Below are 16,066 nucleotides of genomic sequence, written 5' to 3'. Positions count from 1 at the left end.
TTTTAACCAAAGCCCTATGGGGTTCCGTTTGGGATTCAGCCTCTCTCCTGGAACAGGTCAAGATGACAGAGCACATATGTCTGTTTTGATAGATGCACAAGTGACTTTTATGGGAGTTGGAGGCAGCTTGAAAGCTTGGCAGTGATGGCTCTTTCTCTGTCCGCCCCAGACAGTAAAGCATTATAAGCATGCAAATGTTCTACGTGTTTCTCTCTCTCTCTCTCTCTCTCTCTCTCTCTCTCTCTCTCTCTCTCTCTCCCTCTCCCTCTCCCTCTCCCTCTCATCTCTCCTCCCTCCTTCCCAGATTAGGAAATGCTTCAGCTGTAACTGGTTGTTTTCTCAGTGTCTGGCGTCAAAAAGCTGTAGATTTACTTACATCTCTCTCTCCTCCATCTCTTTACCCCTCTCTCCTCCCTCTCCCTCCCTCTCTCTCCTCCCTCTCTCTCTTCCTTCTCTCTACCCCTCTCGTCCCTCTCTCTCTACCCCTCTCTCCTCTCTCTCTCCTCCCTCTCTTTCTCCTCCCTATCTCTACCCCTCTCTCCTCCCTTTCTCTCTCTCTCTACCTGTCTGTCCTGCCTCTCTTTCCCTCCTAGGAGTTTCCACATAGTGAGCTGAAGGGTAGACAATTCTTAGACCATCACTGTCCCCTAGAGGGTAAGTAGAAGAATACATGTTTCAATGTTTCAGACTGGTAAGATATGAATAAATACTTTCATCTGCAGAGCACAGATCTGGGCCCGTCATCAACAAAAGCGTCTCAGAATAGTAGCGCTTATCTAGGATCTGTCCATATAATATGATTCATTATGATCTAAAAGTCTGAACTGATCCTAGACAAGCTCTCACAATCACTGATGCTGCATAGTTAACTACATGACTTGTATGTACAGCAGAATAACAATCTTTGAGTCCACATTCTAGTCCATGATGAAAAACGTATTTCCTATTCCAAGTGGATGTTGTAAAGTTTTCAATAGAGTCTCATGTCTGTTACGTCTCTGTCTTAGGACCCCAGGAAGACTAGCTGTCATCATGTCTGTTATGTCTCTGTGTTGTTGGGTTTAGGACCCCAGGAAGACTAGCTGTCATCATGTCTGTTATGTCTCTGTGTTGTTGGGTTTAAGACCCCAGGAAGACTAGCTGTCATCATGTCTGTTATGTCTCTGTGTTGTTGGGTTTAGGACCCCAGGAAGACTAGCTGTCATCATGTCTGTTATGTCTCTGTGTTGTTGGGTTTAGGACCCCAGGAAGTTTAGCTGTCATCATGTCTGTTACGTCTCTGTCTTAGAACCCCAGGAAGACTAGCTGTCATCATGTCTGTTATGTCTCTGTGTTGTTGGGTTTAGGACCCCAGGAAGACTAGCTGTCATCATGTCTGTTACGTCTCTGTGTTGTTGGGTTTAGAACCCCAGGAAGACTAGCTGTCATCATGTCTGTTATGTCTCTGTGTTGTTGGGTTTAGAACCCCAGGAAGACTAGCTGTCATCATGTCTGTTATGTCTCTGTGTTGTTGGGTTTAGAACCCCAGGAAGACTAGCTGTCATCATGTCTGTTATGTCTGTGTTGTTGGGTTTAGAACCCCAGGAAGACTAGCTGTCATCATGTCTGTTACGTCTCTGTGTTGTTGGCTTTAGGACCCCAGGAAAACTAGCTGTCATCATGTCTGTTACGTCTCTGTGTTGTTGGGTTTAGGACCCCAGGAAGACTAGCTGTCATCATGTCTGTTACGTCTCTGTGTTGTTGGGTTTAGAACCCCAGGAAGACTAGCTGTCATCATGTCTGTTACGTCTCTGTGTTGTTGGGTTTAGGACCCCAGGAAGACTAGCTGTCATCATGTCTGTTATGTCTCTGTGTTGTTGGGTTTAGAACCCCAGGAAGACTAGCTGTCATCATGTCTGTTATGTCTCTGTGTTGTTGGGTTTAGAACCCCAGGAAGACTAGCTGTCATCATGTCTGTTATGTCTCTGTGTTGTTGGGTTTAGGACCCCAGGAAGACTAGCTGTCATCATGTCTGTTATGTCTCTGTGTTGTTGGGTTTAGAACCCCAGGAAGAGTAGCTGTCATCATGTCTGTTATGTCTCTGTGTTGTTGGGTTTAAGACCCCAGGAAGACTAGCTGTCATCATGTCTGTTATGTCTCTGCGTTGTTGGGTTTAGGACCCCAGGAAGACTAGCTGTCATCATGTCTGTTATGTCTCTGTGTTGTTGTGTTTAGGACCCCAGGAAGACTAGCTGTCATCATGTCTGTTATGTCTCTGTGTTGTTGGGTTTAGAACCCCAGGAAGACTAGCTGTCATCATGTCTGTTATGTCTCTGTGTTGTTGGGTTTAGAACCCCAGGAAGACTAGCTGTCGTCATGGCGTCAGCTAATGGGGATCTGAATGAAGATGAAGATAAAGGTGTGTGTTGTTGTGTTGTTCCAGTGGTTCTACCTCCAGAGAAGGCTGCTGAGGGCTGTGACAGTTACCTGCAGTACCCCCACACAGACCCAGGGCCAGACAGGCAGCTACTGAGAGGAGGGGACGCAGGCAAAGCCTCTGGGAAGAAACGCGTCAGCCTGGATGTAAGTTAGACTAGTCTTTTTTACATCTTCCTCTGGATCTTATATGTTGAATGTAGTGTACACTACATGCTATGGATCTTATATGTTGAATGTAGAGCACACTACATGCTATGGATCTTATATGTTGAATGTAGTGTACACTACATGCTACGGATCTTATATGTTGAATTTAGAGTACACTACATGCTACGGATTTTATATGTTGAATGTAGTGTGCACTACATGCTACGGATCTTATATGTTGAATGTAGTGTACACTACATGCTACGGATCTTATATGTTGAATGTAGTGTACACTACATGCTACGGATCTTATATGTTGAATGTGGTGTGCACTACATGCTACGGATCTTATATGTTTATTGTAGTGTACACTACATGCTATGGATCTTATATGTTGAATGTAGTGTACACTACATGCTACGGATCTTATATGTTGAATGTAGAGTACACTACATGCTACGGATCTTATATGTTTATTGTAGTGTACACTACATGCTACGGATCTTATATGTTGAATGTAGTGTACACTACATGCTACGGATCTTATATGTTGAATGTAGTGTACACTACATGCTACGGATCTTATATGTTGAATGTAGTGTACACTACATGCTACGGATCTTATATGTTGAATGTCGTGTACACTACATGCTACGGATCTTATATGTTGATTGTAGTGTACACTACATGATATGGATCTTATATGTTGAATGTCGTGTACACTACATGCTACGGATCTTATATGTTGAATGTAGAGTACACTACATGCTACGGATCTTATATGTTTATTGTAGTGTACACTACATGCTACGGATCTTATATGTTGAATGTAGTGTACACTACATGCTACGGATCTTATATGTTGAATGTAGTGTACACTACATGCTACGGATCTTATATGTTGAATGTCGTGTACACTACATGCTACGGATCTTATATGTTGATTGTAGTGTACACTACATGATATGGATCTTATATGTTGAATGTGGTGTACACTACATGCTACGGATCTTATATGTTGAATGTAGAGTACACTACATGCTACGGATCTTATATGTTTATTGTAGTGTACACTACATGCTATGGATCTTATATGTTGAATGTAGAGTACACTACATGCTACGGATCTTATATGTTGAAGGTAGTGTACACTACATGCTACGGATCTTATATGTTTATTGTAGTGTACACTACATGCTATGGATCTTATATGTTTATTGTAGTGTACACTACATGCTACGGATCTTATATGTTGAATGTACAGTACACTACATGCTACGGATCTTATATGTTGAATGTAGAGTACACTACATGCTAAGGATCTTATATGTTGAATGTACAGTACACTACATGCTACGGATCTTATATGTTGAATGAAGTGTACACTACATGCTACGGATCTTATATGTTTATTGTAGTGTACACTACATGCTACGGATCTTATATGTTGAATGTAGAGCACACTACATGCTATGGATCTTATATGTTGAATGTAGTGTACACTACATGCTACGGATCTTATATGTTGAATGTAGTGTACACTACATGATATGGATCTTATATGTTGAATGAAGTGTACACTACAGGCTAGATGTAGTGTACACTACAGGCTAGATGTAGTGTACACTACAGGCTAGATGTAGTGTACACTACATTCTCTCTCTCTCTCTTTCTGTCATCTAGCTCCCTCTCTATGCCTGCAGCACAGCCTCTCTGCAAGGCCTGCTGCTCCGAACGTTTATTTTTACAATTACAGTCATGTTACCAGATACCTCTGAATCAAAGTTACTTCCAGAAAAGCTGTAACTGAGAATTGTGGTTAACGTCTTTTTCCTGGACCAGGAAGAAAGACATGATGTTATATTGGGGTGGTAGGGCATTCCTCCTCCCCCTTTCCCCTTCCCTCTCTTCTCCTTTTCTCCCTCTCTTCTCCAACTGCAGGTCGTCACGGCAGTTAAAGGCCTTTTGCTGAATGTGAGCGGAGAGTATGTAGCGGAGAGTGAGTGACTGTGGAAAAGCAGTCAGTAGTGGAGAGTGAGTGACTGTGGAAAAGCAGTCAGTAGTGGAGGGTGAGTGACTGTGGAAAAGCAGTCAGTAATGGAGAGTGAGTGACTGTGGAAAAGTAGTCAGTAGTGGAGGGTGAGTGACTGTGGAAAAGCAGTCAGTAGTGGAGAGTGAGTGACTGTGGAAAAGCAGTCAGTAGTGGAGAGTGAGTGACTGTGGAAAAGCAGTCAGTAGTGGAGAGTGAGTGACTGTGGAAAAGCAGTCAGTAGTGGAGGGTGAGTGACTGTGGAAAAGCAGTCAGTAATGGAGAGTGAGTGACTGTGGAAAAGCAGTCAGTAGTGGAGGGTGAGTGACTGTGGAAAAGCAGTCAGTAGTGGAGAGTGAGTGACTGTGGAAAAGCAGCCAGTCAGTAGTGGAGAGTGAGTGACTGTGGAAAAGCAGTCAGTAGTGGAGGGTGAGTGACTGTGGAAAAGCAGTCAGTAGTGGAGGGTGAGTGACTGTGGAAAAGCAGTCAGTAGTGGAGGGTGAGTGACTGTGGAAAAGCAGTCAGTAGTGGAGAGTGAGTGACTGTGGAAAAGCAGTCAGTAGTGGAGAGTGAGTGACTGTGGAAAAGCAGTCAGTAGTGGAGAGTGAGTGACTGTGGAAAAGCAGTCAGTAGTGGAGGGTGAGTGACTGTGGAAAAGCAGTCAGTAGTGGAGAGTGAGTGACTGTGGAAAAGTAGTCAGTAGTGGAGAGTGAGTGACTGTGGAAAAGCAGCCAGTAGTGGAGAGTGAGTGGCTGTGGAAAAGCAGTCAGTAGTGGAGAGTGAGTGACTGTGGAAAAGCAGTCAGTAGTGGAGAGTGAGTGACTATGGAAAAGCAGCCAGTCAGTAGTGGAGAGTGAGTGACTGTGGAAAAGCAGCCAGTAGTGGAGAGTGAGTGACTGTGGAAAAGCAGTCAGTAGTGGAGAGTGAGTGACTGTGGAAAAGCAGTCAGTAGTGGAGAGTGAGTGACTGTGGAAAAGCAGTCAGTAGTGGAGTGTGACTGTGTGGAGAGAATAAATGCTGCAGTAGGAAAGGAAAGGTTTGACTCTGCTGCCCTCTGCTGGTTGTCAAAGTCACTGTGTTTGTGTTTCTAGGCAAAGATTATCACCTAGGATTTGTCCCAAATGGCACCCTATTCCCTATATAGTGCACAAATTTTGACCAGGGCCCATAGGGGTGTATTTTTGTTATTAAGTAAGTAAGCCTTGTCCCAGCCAGAACGACCTTGTAGCGTGAGGCAGTCTGATGTACAAATACACTTCCTGGACAGGATGCTGTCTTTGTCATTAACAAGGAGTATTCCTTGTGTCTCCATGCCGACAGGACCTAGAGTGTGATGTATCCGTGGAGGAAGATAATCATCAGGAATGGATCTTCACCCTCTATGATTTTGACAACAGTGGCAAAGTTACTAAAGAGGTAAGGCTTCCTTTTATTTATTCAACCCTTATTTTACCAGGTAAATTGACTGAGAACACATTCTCATTTACAGCAACCACCTGGGGAATAGTTAAGGAGGGGATGAATGAGCCAATTGGCAGCTGGGGATGATTAGGCCATGATGGTATGAGGGCCAGATTGGGAATTTAGCCAGGACACCGGGGTTAACACCATATGTCTATGTCTGCATCCCAAATAGCACCCTCTTCCCGACATAGTGCACTACTTTTGACTACAGCCCTATAGATCCTGGTCAAAGTTAGTGCCCTATATAAGGAACAGTGGAGCCTTTATCTTTGTTCTTACTGAGAAGATTATATTGTGTTATAACATGTGTAATAATAAGCTGTGTTTGTCCACTCCTCCTCCTCCTCCTCCTCCCCAGGACATGTCCAGTCTGATGCACACCATCTATGATGTGGTGGATGCCTCGGTCAATCACTCGTCCTGCCACAGTAAGAGGAAGACCCTACGGGTCAAACTGACTGTCACACCAGAGCGCAGTCCTCGCAGGAGAGACCACATCTCCACTGGACCAGGTAAGAGACATGGAGGGAGGGATATATATATATATTGAGAGAGCGAGAGAGAACCTGACACCCTCAGCACACAGGGGGACAAACGCCTACCTGGAGGTGACAGCATTCCCTCCCCCATGTGCCCCCCAAGGCACAACTACGACAACATAACCAATAAAAACATGTCACAACTCCTGCAGCTCTGTCGCACGCTGGGCATGTATATAATCAATGGTAGGCTTCGAGGGGACTCCTACGGTAGGTACACCTATAGCTCATCTCTTGGCAGTAGTACTGTAGACTACTTTATCACTGACCTCAACCCACATTCTCCCAGAGCGTTCAGTCAGCCCACTGACACCACTATCAGATCACAGCAAAATCACAGTCTACTTGAACAGAGCAATACTCAAATCATGAAGCATCAAAACCAAAGGAACTGAATAATATTAAGAAATGCTATAGATGGAAGGAAAGTAGTGTGGAAACCTAACCAAAAAACAATTAGGCAACAACAAATTCACTCCCTTTTCGACAATTTCCTGCACAAAACATTTCACTGTAATAGTGAAGGTGTAAACTCGGCAGTAGAAAACCTAAACAGTATATTTTTCCTCTCAGCTTCCCTATCAAATCTCAAAATTTCAAACAGAAAACCAAAGAAAATGAACAACAATGACAAATGGTTTAATGAAAAATGCAAAAACCTAAGAAAGAACTTGAGAAACCTATCCAACCAAAAACATAGAGACCCAGAAAACCTGAGCCTACGACTTCACTATGGTTAATCACTAAAACAATACAGAAATACACTACGGAAAAAGAAGGAACAGCACGTCAGAAATCAGCTCAATGTAATTGAAGAATCAATAGACCGAACCACTTCTGGGAAAATTGGAAAACACTAAACAAACAACAACACAAAGAATTATCTATCCTAAGTGGAGATGTGTGGGTAAACCACTTTTCCAATCTTTTTGGCCATATAACAAAGAACAAACAGCAAAAACATATACATGATCAAATACAAATGTTAGAATCAACTATTAAATACTACCAGAACCCACTGGATTCTCCACTACAGGACAAAACCCTCCAACCCAAAAAGGCCTGTGGTGTTGACAGTATCCTAAATGAAATGATACAATATACAGACCAGAAATGCCAATACTTAAAGTCTTTAACATCATCCTTAGCTCTGGCATCTTCCCCAATATTTCGAACAAAGGAGTGATCACCCCAATCCACAAAAGTGGAGACAAATTTGACCCCAATATTTACCATGGGATTTGCATCAACAGCAACCTTGGGAAAATCCTCTGTATTATCATTAACAGCAAACTCGTACATTTCCTAAGTGAAAACATTGTACTGAGCAAATGTCAAATTTGATTTTTACCAAATTACCGTACGACAGACCACGTATTCACCCTGCACACCCTAATTGACAAACAAACAAACCAAAACAAAGGCAAAGGCAAAGTCTTCTCATGTTTTGTTGACTTCAAAAAAGCTTTTGACTCAATTTTGCATGAGGGTCTGCTATACAAATTGATGGAAAGTGGTGGTGGGTGGAAAAACATACAACATTATAAAATCATCAACATCAAATCCATGTACACAAACAACACGTCTGTGGTTAAAATTGGCAAAAAACACATATTTTTTTCCACAGGGCTGTGGGGTGAGACAGGGATGCAGCTTAAGCCCCACCCTCTTCAACATACATATCAACGAATTGGCGAGGGCACTAGATCACTCTGCAGCACCCGGCCTCACCCTACTTGAATCTGAAGTCAAATGTCTACTGTTTGCTAATGATCTGGTGCTTCTATCCCCAACCAAGGAGGGCCTACAGCTGCACCTAGATCTTCTGCACAGATTCTGTCAGACCTGGGCCCTGACAGTAAATCTCAGTAAGACAAAAATAATGGTGTTCCAAAAAAGGTCCAGCTGCCAGGACCACAAATACAAATTCCATCTAGACACCGTTGCCCTAGAGCACACAAAAAACTATACATACCTTGGCCTAAACATCAGCACCACGGGTAACTTCCACAAAGCTGTGAACGGCCTGAGAGACAAGGCAAGAAGGGCCTTCTATGCCATCAAAAGGAACATAACATTTGACATACCAATTAGGATCTGGCTAAAAATACTTGAATCAGTTATAGAACCCGTTGCCCTTTATGGTTGTGAGGTCTGGGGTCTGCTCACCAACCAAGAATTCACAAAATGGGACAAACACCAAATTGAGACTCTGCATGCAGAATTCTGCTAAAATATCCTCTGTGTACAACGTAAAACACCAAATAATGCATGCAGAGCAGAATTAGGCCAATACCAGCTAATTATCAAAATCCAGAAAAGAGACATTAAATTCTACAACCACCTAAAAGGAAGCGATTCCCAAACCTTCCATAACAAAGCCATCACCTACAGAGAGATGAACCTGGAGAAGAGTTCCCTAAGCAAGCTGGTCCTGGGGCTCTGTTCACAAACACAAACACACCCCACAGAGCCCCAGGACAGCAACACAATTAGACCCAACCAAATCATGAGAAAACAAAAAGATAATTGCTTGACACATTGGAAAAAATTAACAAAAAACCGGAGCAAACTAGAATGCTATTTGGCCCTAAATAGAGAGTACACAGTGGCAGAATACCTGACCACTGTGACTGACCCAAACTTAAAGAAAGCTTTGACTATGTACAGACTCAGTGAGTATAGCCTTGCTATTGAGAAAGGCCACCGTAGGCAGACCTAGCCCTCAAGAGAAGACAGGCTATGTGCACACTGCCCACAAAATGAGGTGGAAACTGAGCTGCACTTCCCAACCTCCTGCCAAATGTAGGACCATATTAGAGACACAAATTTCCCTCAGATTACACAGACCCACAAACAATTTGAAAACAAAACCCAATTTTGATAAACTCCCATATCTACTGGGTGAAATACCACAGTGTGCCATCACAGCAGCAAGATTTGTGACCTGTTGCCACAAGAAAAGGTCAACCAGTGAAGAACAAACACCATTGTAAATACAACCCATATTTATGTTTATTTATTTCCCTTTTGTACTTTAACTATTTGCACATAATATGACATTTGAAATGTCTTTATTCTTTTGGAACTTAATTTTTGTTGTTTATTTCACTTTTTTGATTATCTTCTTCACTTGCTTTGGCAATGTTAACATATGTTTCCCATGCCAATAAAGCCCTTAAATAGAATTGATTTGAATTGAGAGAGAGAGAGAGAGAGAGAGAGAGAGAGAGAGAGAGAGAGACACAGACAGACACAGAGAGACACAGACAGACACAGAGAGACACAGAGAGACACAGACAGACACAGAGAGACACAGAGAGACACAGAGAGACACAGAGAGACACAGAGAGACACAGAGAGACACAGAGAGATACAGAGACACAGAGAGACACAGAGAGACACAGAGAGACACAGAGAGACACAGAGAGATATGAAGATCTATGTTAACTTTATCATGGCTGTATTCTGTCTCTCTCTATGGGATGTAGCTAGTTGTTTGTACAGGGCTGTTTATGTTGTAGTTGTTTATGTAGTTTATGTTTATATGTTGTTGTCTCTCATCAGACCGGGAGACGGGACGCCTTCACCAGGAGGAGGGACGATCAGCAGACAGACGGCTTTCTTCTCACATCAGGTCAGCACACACACACGCACACACGCACACACACACAACACACACCCTAACAGACGTCTGTCCTCCTACACCAGGCCAGCCCACCCAGGTCAGAGCAGTGAGGGACAGCATTACTGTGTGGATGAGAACACTGAGAGGAGGAATCACTATCTGGACCTAGCTGGTATAGAGAACTACACCTCCAGGTTTGAAGGTTGGTACCACTCAGCTTATCTCTCTCCCTGTACAAACAATTACAACGTGTTGGAGCCAGATAGCCAATTAAACTTCAAGAGAATAAAGTGGCCTTGTAGTGAACTTGTCTATTATACAACATACACTGCCTTCAGAGAGGATTCACTCCCCTTGACTTTTTCCACATTTTGTTGAGTTGGATTAAAATAGATTTAATTGTCATTTTTTTGTCAACGATTTACAGAAAATTCTCTGTATATCAAAGTGGAAGAAACATTTTAACATTTGTACAAAATCAAAAAAAAACATGAAAAAAAAATAAGACAAATATATCTTGATTAGATATGTATTCAACTCCCTGAGCTGTGAGTCTTTCTGGGTAAGTCTTTCTGGGTAGATTTCTACACCTGGATTGAGCAACATTTGTCCATTATTCTTTTCAAAATTCTCCAAGCTCTGTCAAATTGGTTGTTGATCATTTCCAGACAACCATTTGCAGGTCTTGCCATAGATTTTCAAGCAGTCCAAACTGATTTTCAAACAGTCCAAGTCCAAACTGTAAGTCTGCCACTAAGGAACATTCACTGTCTTCTTGGTAAACAATTCCAGTGTAGATTTGACCTTGTGTTTTAGGTTATTGTACTGCTGAAAGGTGAATTCATCTCCCAGTGTCTGGTGGAAAGTAGACTGAACCAGGTTTTTCTCTAGGATTTCGCCTGTGCTTAGCTCCACTTCGTTTTCTTTTTTTATCCTGAAAAACTCCCCAGTCCTTAACGATTACAATCATACCCATAACATGATGCAGCCACCACTATGCTGGAAAATATGGAAAGTGATACTCAGTAATGTGTTGGATTGGATTTGCCCCAAACATAACACTTTGTATTCAGGACAAAAAGTTAATTGCTTTGCCACATTTTTTTGCAGTTTTACTTTAGTGCCTTGTTGCAAACAGAATGCATGTTCTGGAATATTTTTATACTCTACAGTCTTCCTTCTTTTCACTCTGTCATTTAGATTAGTATTGTGGAGTAACTACAATGTTCTTGATCCATCCTCAGTTACCTCCTATCACAGCCATTAAAACTCTGTAACTGTTTTAAAATCAGAATTGGCCTCATGGTAAAATCCCTGAGCGGTTTCCTTCCTCTCAGGCAACTGAGTTAGGAAGGACGCCTGTATCTTTATAGTGACTGGGTGTATTCATACACCATCCAAAGTGTAATTAATAACTTCACCATGCTCAAAGGGACATACAATGTCATCTTTTTTTATTTTTACCCATCTACCAATAGGTGCAAAATCTCCCTGGTCTTTGTGGTTGAAGCTGTGTTTGAAATTCACTGCTTGACTGAGGGACCTTACAGATAAGTGTACAGTATGTGTGGGGTACAGAGATGAGGTAGTCATTAAAACATAATGTTAAACGCTATTATTGCACACAGAGTAAGTCCATACAACTTATTATGGGATTCTCTCTCTTTCTCTCTCTCTCTGTGTCATCTCTCTCTCTCTCTCTCTCTCTCTCTGTGATATCCCTGTCTCTCACTCTCTGTAATCTCTCTCTCTCTCTCTCTCTCTCTCTCTCACTCTCTGTATTCTCTCTCTCTCTCTCTCTCTCTCTGTGATCTCTCTCTCTCACTCTCTGTACTCTCTCTCCGTCTATCTCTCTTTTTCGCTCGGTCTTTCTATCTCTCTCTTTTTTCTCTCTCTATTCTCTCTCTCTCTCCCTCCTCCAGGATCCACCCCTCCCCCGCCCCCCCAGGAGACCCATGTGCGGACCTCCCAGTCCCAGAACCGCTCCCGTTCCCAGGAGCCCGAGGCTCACGCCGCCCACCAGCGCCGCTCGCAGGTCATCGGTGAGAACTACACCCCTCTAGAAGCCCGGGGTCGTGGCGCGTCACACTTCCTCAAGTCCCCCAAAGGAACATCTAAAGGAGCCGGCGTTGGAGGGACCAATGGGGGAATTGAAAGGGGCAAGTCCAGTAAATACCATGCTGGGGGGCATTACCCTCCTCAGCCTCCTCCTCTCCAGACCCTGCTGCATACAGGGAACTCCTCATCTGGGGGTCACGGAGGTCAGGATGTGTACCACCTCCCCTCCTCCAGCCACCACCAGCACCCTCTGCAGCACAGCCACAGCAAACGGCTCCGGGCCAAAGCCAGGGAGGGTCAGGGCCTGTCCCCGTCCAAAACGCCCCTGTCACCTCACTCCAATCCCCAGCAGCAGCAGCAGGCTCCCCCGCCTCCCCCTTGTCTTGAGAGGGAGAAGGAGAGGGAGCAGGGGTCTGGGCTGCACGGCAGCCCTGGGTCCTTTGTGTTGCCTCTGGTGCACCGCCACCACCACGAACACCACCATCACCACCACTACCACCACCACCACCAGACATGACCCAATAGGAGCCCAGTCACAGTAACAGTCAGAGACTGAGAGACCTTTAAAGGACCGACTGACCACACCCGTCTGTCTGAAGAAGGACTCAACCTCCTCACCCAATGGGAATGTCTCCGCTTCTGTCCTGAGGCTGCCCAATCTGAGATGGCACCCTATTCCCTATATAGTGCACTACTTTTGACCAGAGCCCTATTGGTTAGCCCTAACTCTAACCCTGTAGACGTTTGCCAAATGTAGTGCACTATATAACAAGGTGCCATTCAGACAGCCCAGAATCTGAACCCTCCTCCATTTTGTGCCAGGCAGGCTGCCAGAGCCAGACAGTTTCCCTGAGATATCCTGGGATCAGACACACTGATGGAAACTGGAGTGTGGCTCACTTGACTGCTGTGGGTATTCGATTGTAAAGGGTTGCTGAAGACACGGTGGTGCAGTTTTGTAAGACGTTTTCTATGGCACAGTTCTGAATCTGAATCAAATGAGTTTAAACGTCCTGCTGGACTAAGCTACTCCTCTCTACACATGGACCTTCACAAAGGGAGAACAGATACAGTACAGCTCTATGTGGACAGAGGTCATCAAAAGTGACATCATTTCCTCCTTGGTGTTGACCCATAGATTTGCTTGTTCCCAGAAGCTAAGTACTGTCTCCTTCGTCCCAAATGGTACACTATTCCATTTTATAGTGTACTACCTTTGACCAGGGCTCATAGGGCTCTAGTCTAAAGTAGTGCAGTATTTAGGGAATAGCGTCAGAGTGGGTTGTGTGTGTTGTGTGTAGGAGAGCTTTCCTCCCAACGGTGAATCTCAGGTGTTAGGTGCTGCTCCTCCTGTTCTCTCTACTACTTCCTCATTGGAACCTGGAACCCTGCTGTTGGGCTTCCACAACCAGACTAACAATATCAAATCACCACTGAGTTTAATGCAACAAAATATCGAGCTATATAAGCATTCACATCTATATATGTATACACCTTTTACTGTATAATTCTACTGTATTTATATGCATGTTATTTCATCACGAATTATAATAATGCATATATGTCTTTGTCGTTGATGTATTTTAATAAACATTATATATACTGAATATTCATATTGTTATGTTTCCTAGCCCTGTTATGTCCAAGAAGGCTTAATGGTTGTTTGTACGTCAAAGGATGGTGCTCTACTGCCACAATGTGGTTAGAAATAGCAGAATACAATGTCCAGGGGATGGAGAAGGCCACGACAGGACTCCTGTTGCTGCCAGGAGGGATAGTTCATTCTGGAACTGTCTGCTTTGGGACTGTTTGTCAATGAAAAACGTGTTACAAATCGAATGTATAATCTATATATCCGATGCGTACAACGGCAGATAGCAAAACTAGTGACAGCATTTCATTTAGGAGGGATTGATATGAGCAATCTGGGATTTTTTTACATACATTTTTAGATTGTTTAAATTAATTATATATAGTTTCTTGAAAAATATAACTTATAAATGCCTCATACAATTTATACATGTCTCATGAGCTGTCTTACCCCAGAACCCAAAATATAAGCCTGTTAAGGCAAGGTCTGCCGCCTATATTTCCGTGGTCAATATTGGCAACCCATTTGGAATTCCCTCTCCTTTGTAGGCGTATTGTCTCTCTGTATTCTTAAGTGATTCAGAGATTAGATTAGCGCATAGATGAACGGTCTATAAAATAATGTTGTGTTTCATACCACGACATTTACGACATTGTAATTACCGAGTAGCGCAACTCCCGGGTGCGCTACACTCTTTGAGCTCTGGCCATCAAGGATTTGTGCGGGAGCCAAATAAGATCCCGGTCTGTGACAAACAATGGTAGCAATGAAAAGCGAGGGGAGGGTTGGCTAAATGCAAATATCCACTTTGTGCTGTTGAGAGAACCTCCTCCAACACTGACAACTGGCCATTTCCATCCTAACAATCCTACGCTGTAGGCTGAGAATAATGCACCTCAAATTCTGCCACGTCCCTTAACAGCGAAGTTACAACTTATTGTAACTACGATTTAATTCACAACTTTGAAACGTGTTCGGTTCATTCCATCGAGCAAGAGTTGGACAACGGTCAGTGAAGATGGACATTTGGTGACCTCGGGTGTGTCGCGGGAGGGACAGGAAGCGTCTGTGCACCTGTGTGAGAACTAAACCAAAAAGGTAAGCGACGCGTCGATCCGCTTGACATTCAAACAGGTACATTTGATTTATCTAAAAAAAAACGTTCTTTTTAATTCGTGCTCAAAGTGCAGTTGTCAAACTTTCCATTTTAGCAACACCGATTTAAATCACCCCAAACCCATGTTTGTTGGCCGCTGTATGGGCAATATAGTTTCGCATTGCTCTAAACGTTTTGTTCTGCGTTGCATGCTCTCACATAGCCTATCCACGGGCTACGTACACATTCCTAAACCTCTCATTTGAGAGTCCTGATGTTTTTCTCCACAGTAAAACAATAATAGTGTTTGAGACAAGAGGCAGAAACACAGTGCAGCTTCGTTTAGAGACGCTAAGCCTTTCTAAACGTGATTATCCTTAGCCCGTCGATACGCTGGCTTTCATTCAAGACATGCATGAGAAAGGCTTTGCGACACAATGGATCAGTGGGAGCTTGTCTGCTATTATAGAGGCACTGGGAAAGAGAGGAGGACTCTAGACGCACTGGGAAAGAGAGGAGGACTCTAGACACACTGGGAAAGAGAGGAGGACTCTAGACGCACTGGGAAAGAGAGGAGGACTCTAGACGCACTGGGAAAGACAGGAGGACTCTAGACGCACTGGGAAAGAGAGGAGGACTCTAGACACACTGGGAAAGAGAGGAGGACTCTATACGCACTGGGAAAGAGAGGAGGACTCTAGACGCACTGGGAAAGAGAGGAGGACTCTAGACGCACTGGGAAAGACAGGAGGACTCTAGACGCACTGGGAAAGAGAGGAGGACTCTAGACGCACTGGGAAAGACAGGAGGACTCTAGACGCACTGGGAAAGAGAGGAGGACTCTAGACGCACTGGGAAAGAGAGGAGGACTCTAGACGCACTGGGAAAGAGAGGAGGACTCTAGACGCACTGGGAAAGAGAGGAGGACTCTAGACGCACTGGGAAAGACAGGAGGACTCTAGACGCACTGGGAAAGAGAGGAGGACTAGACGCACTGGGAAAGACAGGAGGACTCTAGACGCACTGGGAAAGAGAGGAGGACTCTAGACGCACTGGGAAAGAGAGGAGGACTCTTGACGCACTGGGAAAGAGAGGA

The 16,066-nt window shown here is 43.9% G+C and overlaps 1 protein-coding gene across 1 annotated transcript; it reads left to right on the top strand.

The window, feature by feature from the left end:
* Nucleotides 1–544: 544 nt before the first annotated feature.
* LOC115187614 (protein naked cuticle homolog 2-like) lies at nt 545–13,890 on the top strand. The gene is made up of 7 exons (XM_029746583.1): nt 545–654; nt 2,423–2,562; nt 5,915–6,010; nt 6,417–6,570; nt 10,165–10,234; nt 10,309–10,427; nt 12,148–13,890. Exons 4-7 carry the CDS (start codon nt 6,420–6,422, stop codon nt 12,798–12,800), a joined length of 993 nt encoding a protein of 330 aa, XP_029602443.1. The 5' UTR covers nt 545–654; nt 2,423–2,562; nt 5,915–6,010; nt 6,417–6,419; the 3' UTR covers nt 12,801–13,890.
* Nucleotides 13,891–16,066: the final 2,176 nt, after the last annotated feature.

The sequence above is a fragment of the Salmo trutta genome, unplaced genomic scaffold, assembly GCF_901001165.1.
Source record: "Salmo trutta unplaced genomic scaffold, fSalTru1.1, whole genome shotgun sequence".
In the NCBI taxonomy this organism is placed as follows: Eukaryota; Metazoa; Chordata; class Actinopteri; order Salmoniformes; family Salmonidae; genus Salmo; species Salmo trutta.
Note: the sequence above shows the minus strand (reverse complement) of the source record. Positions and strands in the feature narration are given on the sequence as shown.

What these genes read in the sequence shown, in the direction of transcription:
- LOC115187614 (XM_029746583.1), top strand. Translation starts at nt 6,420, where the DNA reads ATGTCCAGTCTGATGCACACCATCTATGATGTGGTGGATGCCTCGGTC. An exon ending in CGGCTTTCTTCTCACATCAG is followed by an intron (nt 10,235 to 10,308) that starts GTCAGCACACAC and finishes CTCCTACACCAG; the next exon opens with GCCAGCCCACCCAGGTCAGA. An exon ending in CTACACCTCCAGGTTTGAAG is followed by an intron (nt 10,428 to 12,147) that starts GTTGGTACCACT and finishes TCCCTCCTCCAG; the next exon opens with GATCCACCCCTCCCCCGCCC.